The 12,996-nt window shown below is 34.7% G+C and overlaps 1 protein-coding gene across 2 annotated transcripts in view; it reads right to left on the reverse strand.

Moving 5' to 3' along the window:
• asb10 (ankyrin repeat and SOCS box containing 10) overlaps positions 1 to 10,719 on the reverse strand; it is a 24,648-nt gene extending 13,929 nt beyond the window's left edge. The window contains exon 1 of one of the 2 annotated variants that reach the window (XM_056451182.1): positions 10,314 to 10,719. In XM_056451182.1, the coding sequence (XP_056307157.1) occupies positions 10,314 to 10,608 (295 nt within the window). In that variant the 5' untranslated portion in view covers positions 10,609 to 10,719. Of the gene's footprint in view, positions 1 to 4,987; positions 5,309 to 10,313 lie in introns of those variants that run through there. The other variant, XM_056451183.1, reaches the window with a different exon arrangement.
• Between the last annotated feature and the right edge of the window lie 2,277 nt (positions 10,720 to 12,996).

Raw genomic sequence — 12,996 nt, forward strand, 5'->3', positions numbered from 1 at the left:
CAAAGATTAAAAAAATCAGTTAAGTAGTTTTGTTTGTATATCTTTTTTTGTGGTTATTTTGAGATTTTAGTCACTTTTGTCAATTGTTATTTTTTAATTTGTTATTTGTAGTGCTTTTTCTTTTTTCTTTATTCATTATTACATATGTTGATACAGTTTGTATTCATTTTTAGCTTTGGTTATTTTAGTAGGGCTACATCAAGTTAAATTAAATGAAAAAATAAAGAATAATTTGCCAACAAGTTGATGTAGTTAAAATATGTTTTAACAAAACTGATATAGTTTGTATATTTCTAGTTAGTTGTAATAAACCTGAGTACATTTTTGGTCATAAACAGGACTAAATATTTAACATTATCTGTTTGACATTATCTTTTACCCCTTAAAAAAATAATAATGTATGCTCAATTTTAGATTTACATGCATTTTTTTTTAGACTAAATTTAAAATTATTTTGGAAATTAAAAAATATTAAAAAACAATAAAAAATCTCATATATATATAATATATATATATATATATATATATATATATAATATATATATATATATATATATATATATATATATATATATATATAGAGAGAGAGAGAGAGAGAGAGAGAGAGAGAGAGAGAGAGAGAGAGAGAGAGAGAGAGAGAGAGAGAGAGAGAGAGAGAGAGAGAGAGAGAGAGAGAGAGAGAGAGAGAGAGAGAGAGAGAGAGAGAGAGAGAGAGAGAGAGAGAGAGAGAGAGAGAGAGAGAGAGAGAGAGAGAGAGAGAGAGAGGTAATAATAAAGGTACATGATCTGTCATTGGGGTGGTACCTTTTCAAAAGATTCAAATTTGGACAAAGGTCCATATTTTTACCTCAAGGGTACATATTAGTACCTAAAAAGTACAAAAATGTTCCTCTTAAAATGTTTAGGTACTAATATATACTTTTGAGGTACCAATATGAACCTTTAAGTACAAGTATGTACCTTTTGTACCACCCCAGTGACTGCTCGCTTACCTTTATTTCTGGGAGTGTGTGTGTGTGTGTGTATATATGTGTATATATATATGTATATGTATGTATGTGTGTATATGTATGTATGTGTGTGTGTGTATGTATGTATATATATATATATATATATATATATATATATATATATATATATATATATATATATATATATATATATATATATATATATATATACACACACACACACACAGTTGAAGTCAGAATTATTAGCCCCCCTTTAAATTTTTTTATTTTCTAAATACTTCCCTAATGATTTTTCACAGTATGTCTGATAAGATTTTTTCATCTGGAGAAAGTCTTATTTGTTTTATTTCGGCTAGAATAAAAGCAATTAAATTTTTTACAAATATTTTAAGATCAAAATTATTAGCCCCTTTAAGCTATATTTCTTTCGACTGTCTACAGAACAGTTATTATATTATAACTTGCCTAATTACCCTAACCTGCCTAGTTAACCTAATTAACCTAGTTAAGCCTTTAAATGTCACTTTAAGCTGTATAGAAGTGTCTTGAAAAATATAATTTCTTTTCAAACATTCATTTTGGTCAATTGCATCCTTGATGAATAAAACACAATTTTTACAAAAAAGATTTTTAATTGGCAATATACATTTGAACAGCTCTTAGCAAAATTGCTTCTAAAATAAAAATGCAGTCAGTACATAATGCCACTAACCTATGCATTACTTTTATTTTTTGTGTTCAGTATTTTATCAAGTTTCATGGGAACAAGCATAAACACAAACTCATAAAAAGAGCCCAAGACAACCTTACAGTCACAGTCGGGGTGAGAGCAATAAAAGAGAGCAATCTGTGTGTAAGCGAAACACACAGGGGAACAAATGACTGTGACAGCAGGCAAGAGTGACGTGGAAATACTGCAAATCAAGAGGCAACAAAGTTTGTTCAGAAACGTATACATTGCTCTAATACACACAACTAATTGTGCATGACCAAAACTGAACTCAAATCATCTTAAAAGAGTCCTATTATGCTTTTTTAAAGTTACAAAACACAAAGTCTCTCCAACTGGAGTAATTTTCTATATCAGTAAGATATCGAACATAATATTTATATTACACCTTAACCAATGGCATTAATATTTTTTTCATTGTGTTATAGGGATTTTCGCTATTATTATGTGGGTATCAGGATTTGAGATATCATATTACATTTCCAAACATTTTTCATTTGCATATTGATAATAATATTTGTAAAAATGTTTTCCTATAAATCAGTTATTTGTCTCAAGAGCGATACACTATAATATAGACATGTCTTTTTTTGTTTCAGCCGATGCTGTTTTCATCAGAGTCAGAAATTAAATACAATGCAGTTTCTGTCAGGATGTTAAGCTCACAGTTACATTTTAAAGAGGTAAGCATGGTTTCGTTTATGAATATTTTGATGTAAAATCGCTCAGCAGTGTGATTTTTATATTCCATGGGTAACTTGTTGTTTTTATTCATTTGAAATAGTATTTTATTTTTAAAGTAGCAGTAATGGTGCCATTTAATTGTTTAATTTTATCAATAATTTATTTATTTTTTATGTAATTAAGACTTAGTCTCTGTATTCAGCATGGGTCGCCACAGCGGAACAAACCGCCAACTATTCCAGCATATATTTTACACAGCGGATGTCCTTCCAGCTGCATCCCAGTACTGGGAAACATCCTTACACACTCATTCACACACATACACTATGGCCAATTTAGTTTATTCAGTTCACCTATAGTGCATGTCTTTGGACTGAAGCACACAAAGGTAAAATAGACTTAAAATACACTTATTTGAAAGCAAACAAGAATATTTTACAGGGAGAAGATGCAAACTCCACACCGAAATGCCAACTGACCCTGCAGGGACTCAAACCAGTGACCTTCTTACTGTGAGGTGACGGTGCCAACCACTGCGCCACCGTTTTGCCGTAACTTAGACTAAGTTAAAGTAAAATACATTTATTCGAAAGCAAACAAGATTATTTTGCTTGTTTTAAGGAAAAACTCACTTAATTTTTTTACTTGTCTAGAAAGTGTTTCTTGATTTAAAAGTTTTTACATGTTTGGACTAGAAAAAAGACAAAAACTTAAAGTAAGAAAAGCATTTTTTGCAGTGTGTTTGATTTTACTCAGGGTTTCAAGTCGTGTTTAGTCAAAACAAATGTATTACATTTAAATGTCCATTTTTTTTTGTGTCCCTACACTGATATTAGCACATTTATGATCACTTAGGATAATTTTTGCTGCTTCTACTTCTATAAAATGAGCCGAATCAACACAATTCTTGAGGTTTTTTTTTTTTTTGGGACAACTTAAATATTTTATGTTTAATCCACTTAAATTAAGTTAACTTAATCAATTTGTGTTCAGATGACTTGTGTGGAACCCAGCCTTTTTACAGGATATTATTTCAGATCTATTTTCTTATCTTCATCAACTTTAAATGGAAATAGAAAGCTTAGCAACTTTCAGAAATTAATTAAATTAATTTCAATTAAAACTCTTTCAATTGAATCAAATATTTATGAAATAACATTTAATTGCTAATTAAGCCCTATTCAAACCATGCTGAGCACCAAAAATCCATTCATGCTTCAAGTATCGAAGCAAAAATAATTAATTTTTTTTGGGACTATATGAATCAAATAAACTTCAGTTTTGCATTTTAATTGAACTCTACGCAATGGAATCCAAGTGTTGATGAAACATTCAGAAACTGCATTACTGTTACTCATTTTAATCGAGTAAGCTAAACAAACAGCAAAAAGCAATACGTTTCTTCTTTGTAAACACTGAAAAAAGTGTTGCATGCAAAACTGTTGCAAACAATTTATTTGTGTTGAGTTTAAACAAACAAATTAAATTTAATAATGTTCAACTTAATTTTATTTGTTTAAATTCAGCCCAAATAAATTATTTACAACCACTCAGCGTCAAAAAAAATGAGTAAATGCAAGGAATCATTTTTGAATATTTTTTTTCAGTGTAGCAATATCACATGCACTGTAAAAAAATGTAGGCTTCCACACAATACATTCATGTTGTCCAAACGCAAATCGATTAAGTTAACTTAATTGTTTTTACAAGTTTAAGAGGATTGAACCAAAAACAAATAAGTTGTCCCAAAATATTAGATTTTTAAACTCATTTTAACAACCCAAGCTCATTCTGAAAATGTACCCCTATATACATTTCTAGAGAGTGCCAAATATGTCCCAGGAGCTATGTTTTTTTTTTGCAGTTTTTATTTTTGCGCATCCACCAGAGGCCACTGTGTACACTTTTTCAGATCTCAAATTTTTCTCACGAGTGCCATTTGCGCCTGCTCTTCTCGCGTAATATCCAGCAGAGGCCGTTGTCGACTGACTGACTAACCGATCGACTGACCCACCCTCCTCCTTCCTTAAACCCAACCGAAAGTGTTTTCAAAAGTACCAATTGACACGCCCACCCACTTCCCTTAACCCAACTGACAGTGTTTTCAAAAGCAATCCACACAAAGAAAAGCTCTCGGGGCAGCCTGATTTTTACCACGTTTTCAGATTTTACTACATTCTCACCCTGTTATTTACTTGTTTGTTATATTTTATGGCTTTTGTTTTTGTCGTACCTGCTTTCTAGAACAGTTCTTCACCGGACTCAAACCCTGTCGTTGCAGTCAACTCCGCTCCACGTCACAAGTCCGCCAACATACACGGCGAGCGACTGGAGAAACTAGTAACAGCAGAAAAGCTGTCCACATTGAGGCAAGCTGTTAAGCGCGAAAAGGAACGGCGTCATACGACCCCAAGGCGTTCGTTTTAAAGACAAAATGCAAGCCATATGTACTTCTGGCTACATAATTCGCGATTTCCAGAAATGTATATAGGGCTACGTTTTCAGAATGAGCCTGTGTTGCATTTCAAATAAGAACTTTAAACAAGCAGCAATAATTATACTTTTTTTTTCTTAAAACATCATTTGTGCACTTATAACATACTTAGCCCTCTGTAGTTAAACCTGAAGTTCTTCCACTCTTCTATGTTGCTGGTGTCATAAATGGCGTCTATGAGAAAAGTGTATTCTGGGTCGTCAATAATACTAATGACAGTCAGTTCATCTCCCACCAGAAGTGCGTTCCAGAACTGCAGGATAATTCCCGACGCTTGAGCCGTCATGATCACATCGTTGCGATATTGCTTTTGTTTGCGAAACTTAATCTTCGGCGCCATACTGGAGGTAGAGCAGAGCACAAATGCGAATGGAGCTTCTGCATTGAGCTTGTGTTGATCTTCAGACTTGGCACAATGTTCGCCCTCAATGTTTGTTGCCTGTTTTTAGAGAGGGACTATTTTAAGGGCCGCTTGGCATGACCTTTAGAACGATCCAGAAAGCCGGGGTTGTTTGGCTAAGTAGATCTGAACAGTTCAAGTAATTAATCAAACCTCTCAGGAGCTACTGAAATACCGAAATTATCATTAGAAGACAATTGTACTGTATGGTTAAACATTCAGACTTTGAGACTTTGTGAGATGGAATTCACAGATCTTATTTATTGGCTAGTATCTGATTACTTCAATAACAATTTATGTTTACTTAAAGTTCCCATGAAGTGCTTTGAAATGTACATTTTTGTTTGATACGTGACATAATTTGAACTAAAACATAAAGATAGGGCAAGACAGAGTAGCCCTTCCCCTTTAAATAAAACCAGAAGGGGGCGGGGCATGTCAGATACTAGAGAGCCTTTGATTGGTCAGAAGACCTGATGAGAAACTGAAGTATGAGGTGACTTCAAAAATATTTATCCATTTAGGCAGAAGTGACAAACTTCAAACTCTGGATCTTTATATCTTTTTCATTAGAATTTTTTGACAGTTTTGGAGCACACTAGCTTATAGATATCCTTAAGACCAACATAGTGATGCTAACATCTAAAAAAAAACTTGAACTTGATTTTAAAGGTGTCATGAACTGAGAAATCCAACATAGGCTAATTGGAAATATGTACTTCAGCCTACATAGAAAAACATTTGACTATAGATTCTAGGTTAAAGGAATGCTACGAGCCAGTACGCCTAGAAATGTTGTTAATTTTCACACTAATGATATTTCCAGGGACAATAATAACGAAATACCTCTGTGCAGTTCTCACAAAAATGTAACCTGAGGTGCATATTTTCAATATCATAATGGACCGTTCCAATATTTCGTCTAAAAAACTCATGAAAAATTCGATGAGCTACTTTCTCCACCAATTTCAATGTGTTCTAGTGCTCCATAGGCCTCTGTCGTTCCTAAACAACCATCATCTGCGCTCTTCATAGAACCATCACAGACAAACCCCTCCTGTTGCTTTGATAAAAGTTTTATTTATGGAGAAAATTATAAAGCATCGCAGTGTTTGGGTGCATTGTGTTTATCTGTGGTAATTATTCTACCGTTATTACTGAAATGAGTATAAATGAAGTATTCACGTGTTATTCTTGTGATTTAGAGCTTCGGGTTCGAGTCTGGTCAAGTACAGTTGCATAAAAGAGATAAAAGCAATGTAAAATCAAGGTAAAACTAGGTGGTTGCAGTGATTCTCTTAAGTTTGGTTTTATAAACATTTTTGATTGGGTTTAGGGAAGGGTTTGTCAGTGGTTCGCTTGGAGATCTAAATAACAAACCCCGCCTACTTATGAATGTGCACAGGAAGGATGTGTATCTGAAAAATAAAACAAAACGCACCACTAAGTAACATATTTCAGATGCGCAAAAATTTAGACAGCGCCCTCTAGTGGATTTTTCATCTGAAACGTGCAACAAAATGTACCCAGAGCAATGTATTTTACATTTTGCAAATGTGTTGTGTTCGTGCCATTCTGAAAAGTTGTGAAATGGTCATTGTACTATAAAAACATGTTGTACATTTCAGAACTCTATTAAGCTCTTGCACATGACATAAAAGTAAAAAATAATGGGCAAAAGAGAATTATGAGAATTCAAACACGGACAGGAAGTACAGTACAACTAATTACTATTTTATGTGCATAATTTAACCAGCACAAGGGCTCGAATTATTATATCAAGTGCACAATTTACTTAAAACAAGGAAACAAATTAGTAAATCATCTGAATCTGATAAAATTAAGACAATGAGTGAATAAATTGTGCGCATGATTTACTGAAAATAAGGAAACAAATTTATAAATCATGCACATGGTAAATAGAAGGAACAAATGAATAAACTGCATCTTGCACACTGTTTACCTACACTGACAAAAAAGATTTCTGCAAAACTGTTGCCAACAATTTAATAAATTTTTTATATGGGTTGAATTTAAACAAACAAATTACATTTATTAATGTTTAACTTAATTTATTTGTTTAAATTCAGCCCAAATAAATTGTTTATAACTACTTATAAAAATGTATTAAATCAAAGGAATCATCTTTGAATTATTTTTTACGTGTAAAATGAGAAAACACATATGTCTGTTGTGTGCATGCTCAATAGACAAATCAAGGGGAAATCAAGGGGAAAAGTCGATAAAAAGAGCCAAATGCAGAAAACAAACAATAAAAATTCTCTGAAGAAAACAAGATGCTGTCTTCTTCCTGATCCCAACATTAGGAAAGAGTAAATGAAGAGTAATTTTTTTTTATCCATTTTGGTTGTTCATTTATAAAACACATTACTTACAATAAACTGATTTTGTGAAAATGTTGTACACTGAAAAAATGACTTTCTACTTGTTCAAACTTAAATTTAAAATGAGTTGAAACAACTCAATTCTTAAGTTTTTTTTGGGGGGGGGGACTTGCTTGTTTTATGTTCAGTCCACTTAAAATAAGTAAGAGTAAAAGTAAACTTACTTCCTTCATGTTGTCTCAACACAATGGGATTGTGTGGAACCCAGCATTTTTTACAGTACACACTCAAAAAATGACTTTTGCTGCTTGTCTAAACTACTTATTTAAAATGAGTTGAAACAACACAATTCGTATTTGTTTTGGGGACAACTTAATTGTTTTATAATCAATCCACTTAAATTTAAGTATTACATGTTCAGTCAGTAGTTAAGAGTGAGTATCCGTTGCCTTCTTGAATCTTTGTATCCATTGCTCTAGAATGCATGTTTAGCACTAATAGATGTCTATATTTATATTAGCATGTGCCTGCTATGTGCTATTCACTTTCACAGACTTGCTAAAGATAAATCTTACTTTACTCAGTCAACATGTCTGCAAAGGATGACAGAAAATTCACTTGCATATGCTATCATGCTTCAAGAAACTTTTTGAAACGTTTTAGTGTGAACAAAAAAGCTTTCCGAACAAAACCCTACACACGTAGCCTCTGCATAAACAATTTGGGGTCATCTTAAATCCCATACAGTACATCCCTACTATAGTAAGAGATAAAAAGCATGCAGAAAGAGTCGTATGTCTAAATTCACAGTAAGAATAAAACAGTAAGAGAAAAATGTACCCCTACTACTTCCAGCAGGATTCTAAGAGACACAACTGAGGCTTGTACTGTAGGTTATGTGATAGTAACAACATGGCTGTATTTAACATGTGCAGATTACATTTCAACACATGCTCATTGGAAATACCACAACAAATCATTTTAACAAATGTTTGACTGCAGTTTCTAGGTAAAATGAATGATACAGGCAATGAACATCATTTCTTTTCACACTAAGCGAAGTTTATAAACTAATTTCGAGAGGATCACGTGCTTATGATTGCTAGCGGCTGGATCCGCATTATCGAATTCTCAATGCACCAATCAGACGACTCCTTAGCTACTACAAATATCCTGGGTTACATTCCACCGCTATCTTCGTTTTTGAAGAATCCCCCCTTCCACCCCTACTCCTCCTTCTTCCTAGATGGGTGTCACGGTGGCCCACTGTTGCCTCACAGCAAGAATGTATCTGGTTCCAGGCTTTACCAAACCAGCAGACGTTTCTGTGTGGAGTTTGCTCTTTCTCCCCGTGCTCACGTGGGTTTCCACCGGGTTCCCGGGTTCCCCATCGACATTCTTCTAGTATGTAGTTATCTCTCAAGAGCAATCATTATCTGTTCATTAGCTACTACAGCAGGGGAGTTCTCCAGATCTACCTGAGCTCAAACTCCCCTCTTGCCGTGCTATGGGAGAGAGCCCCGGGCTCGAGGATCTTATGAGCTCAGGGCTCTCTCCCGGGACAGCATGCCAAACAAGCTTATAATCCATCATCAGCTAAGTGTGAACTCTTGAATGATATTTACAAGGACACATTATTGATAAATAAAGAATTATATTTGTGCAGTTCTTTGCACAACACCAAATAAAAGACCACAAAATATCGTAATGATTTGTAATTTACGTTTACGTTTGTCTCACCTATTCACCTTCATTTGGACAACTTTTCTGGCATGGTCAGTTTGCTCAGTAGTTTACTTTGTACAGTGTACTTGTAATTCGGGATTCTCTGGTTCGAGTTTAGTATAAAGCACAGTTACACAAAAGATAAAAGCTATGTAAAATCAAGGTAAAACTATGTGGTCTCAGTGCACTGTTCTCTTACTTTTGCTTTTGGAACACTATTGGTTGGGTTTAAAGAATTTTTTAAGGGTTTACGTCAGTGGATCGCTAGGTGATCTGAGCCCCTCTTACTAGTGGACGTGTACAAGACAGATGTGTATCTAAAATGTATAATACAATTCACCCTAGTCATTCATTCATTTTCTTTTCAGCTTAGTCCCTTTATTAATCAGGGGTCGCCACAGCAGAATGAACCGCCAACTTATTCAGCATTTGTTTTACGCAGTGGATGCCCTTCCAGCTGCAACCCATCACTGGAAAACACACATACACACTCATTCGCACACATATTGTACACTACGGAAATTTTAGCTTACCCAATTCCCCTATGCCGCATGTCTTTGGACTTGTGCGGGAAATCAGAGCACCCGAAGGAAACCCACGCCAACACGGGGAGAACATGCAAACTCCACACAGAAATGCCAACTGACCCAGCCGAGGCTCAAACCAGCGACCTTCTTGCTGTGAGGCGACAGCACAACCTACTGCGCCATCGCATTGCCTTAAAACCCACCCTAGGTAACATTTTTCAAATTTGCAAAAATGTAGACAGCACCCTCTAGTGGTTTGTCATCTGAAACGTGCAACAAAATGTATCCAGTGCGATGTATTTTACATTTAGCAAAAAATGTAGGATGACACACATATTTCCGATGAGTCTGAGCTTGTGATACACATTCCCACTTTTTTTTTTTTTTGCTTATTTACTTGTAAAATAAGTAAATAAGGCTTTTAGATGTAGTCTTACCTCTCACTTTTCCATTTGCAGCCCAGCGCATGTCTCCTCCCTGAGACTGAATGATCAGGTCTGAAGGATAGCCTCTGGAGAAGACCTCTTTCACAGCCTCTATGTTTCCAGTGTACAGGGCATTTTGAACCACAGGATCCCGGCACACCATCACAGGGTTTCCAGTGGTCTGCCTGGAAGGCGTCCCTCTGTCCCGGACATCTTTCCTCAGCAGGTATCCACTAAGTACCGGGGCAGCCAGTCTCATCTGGTGCCTTTCCTGCTCTAAAGAGCGCAGGGAGTTTGAGTTATACATCAGAGTCCTCCTAGATATACGTTTAGCTAATATACACACTAGCTTCTTTCGGAGTAGATACTAAAAGTCCTGGGATCTTTGAGCTGGCCTTCTGCTTCTGTGCTTGGAGGCTTGTTTTGATATCCGATTCTGCCACACGTGCAACAGGACTATTTTTACTGTGTCACATGGGTGGAGAATAACTTACTATTTACTAAATTATACTATTTATAATTTACTAAATTATACTATTTACATGTGTAGCAGATAGAAGGCAGTGACTCATTGTAGATGTCTAAACAGCTGTTGCACAGCTCGGCTGAAAACCTTTTTAGCATTTCATCACAGCTTTTATGGTTAGATATGATTTTTGGATTAAAATACGCTAATAATTCACTGGCCTCTATATTTTAGGTATAGAAATGCTAGATCCCCATTCCTAGATGTTTCTAAACCTTTGAGTTTGTTTGTTTTCGTTGAACTAAAATAGATATTCAGGGGTCCGTTCTTCGTACGTGGACTACTCAGTTAGCTGGATTTGGTTATTGATGAATTGACACGATCCAGGATCGTTTCGTTCTTCAAAACTCTTCTGAGATTTATTGTCATAGCAACCGTTCTGGTAGCTCAAACCTGCTCGGAAGCAGGCTCATTTTATATAAACAGGATTAGATCGGGTCAGTTCAAGCAAAGAAAATACTGAAAGTATGTACCAAATGCTGATATTTTTTTACAGTAGTTATATACACTATGGAAAATCGTAAATATATAATAAAATAAAAATATACATTAATAAAACGTATGTACTCCAAAATAAAAGTACAAAGACTGCCACCTGGTGGTTCAAAGAGAAAATTTATTGATATGAACTTTTTAGATCCAAACACGTACATGCAAAATATTCAACTTAAAAAAAAAAAAAAAAAAAGGATAGGCCTAATAATTTATGCAGTCATGCATGTGTTTTGACAGCTAATATGCCGGTGGTTGACACCTTTACCGATATCAAAATGATTTTTTGACGCTAAATTAATTTATATAGTTATTCCGTACACTGATTAAAAAAACTTGAGTAGGCCTAGGCTACTATAATAAAGAAAATCTTCTCTAAATGTAGAACAAAATACATTGATATGCATTGAAATACATGATGAATACTCTTGACACATGACACAAGTGTGACATGACACAAGTGTAAAGCCTGCAGCTCTTAACAAATGTGGAAAGTTATTGCGTATCATATTTAACAAACCGTTTACTACAAATCTGATGTAATTTTACTCACATGGATTATTGAATATTAATCAGATGATGTCATTACGCTGTTGTGCCTTCAGCCAATCGTTGCATTGCTGATCATGATTTCGAGGATCGATAAATCTGCCCTTCACAACACACGCAGCGATCTCAGATCAGTTCATCCAGACATTTTAATCTGATTGAAGAACTTGTTTGAAGAACCAAATTAGTCTGAGATCAGTTATCAAGATTAAAAGATCCAGGATCTGCAAAATCCTCTTAGATCATTTAAGCGGACCCCAGGATCGTTTCGTTCTTCAAAACTCATCCAAGATTTGTTGTCATAGCAACAGTTAAAAATATATATATTAATAAAACTTATGAAATCTGCACTCTGAAATAGAAGTACAAAGACTGCCACCTGGTGGTTCAAAAAGAAAATGTATTGATATTAACGTTTTAGACACAAACACATACAATCGCTTTAATACAATTGGTGGATGATAATAGACATGCACAATATGCAACTTTTTTTATAGGTATAATACATTTATGCAGTCATGAACATGTTTTGACAGATAATATGCCGGTAATTTGATGCTTCACAAAAGTTGCAGACACCTTTACCAATAACAACATGCTTTTGTGATGCTAAATTAATTGAAATATCCAGTTATTCTTTACACCAACTAAGAAACCGGCTACTAGAATACTATGAATACTATAATAAAGAAAATCCACTCTAACAGTAAAACTAAGTAATTTGCTAAATACTCTTGACACATGAAAGTGTAAAGCATGCAACCCACAACATAGTTGGAAAGTTTTTGCGTATCATATTTAACAAACCGTTTACTACGAATTTTATGTAATTTTGCTCGCATGGATAATTGAATATTAATCAGATGATGTCATTACGTTGCTGTGCCATCAGCCAATCATTGCATTGCTGATCATGATTTCCAGGATTGATAGATCTGTCCTTCACAACACATGCAGCGATCTCAGATCAGTTCATCCAGACATTTAATCTGATTCACGAACTTGTTTGAACAACCAAATTAGCCAGAGATCAGTTATCAAGATTGAAAGATCCAGGATCTGCAAAATCACCTTAGATTATTTAAGCGAGGTACGAAGAACGGACCCCTGGGCCCAGTTTTTCCAAAA

The sequence above is a fragment of the Danio aesculapii genome, chromosome 24 (genome assembly GCF_903798145.1).
Source record: "Danio aesculapii chromosome 24, fDanAes4.1, whole genome shotgun sequence".
Classification (NCBI taxonomy): Eukaryota; Metazoa; Chordata; class Actinopteri; order Cypriniformes; family Danionidae; genus Danio; species Danio aesculapii.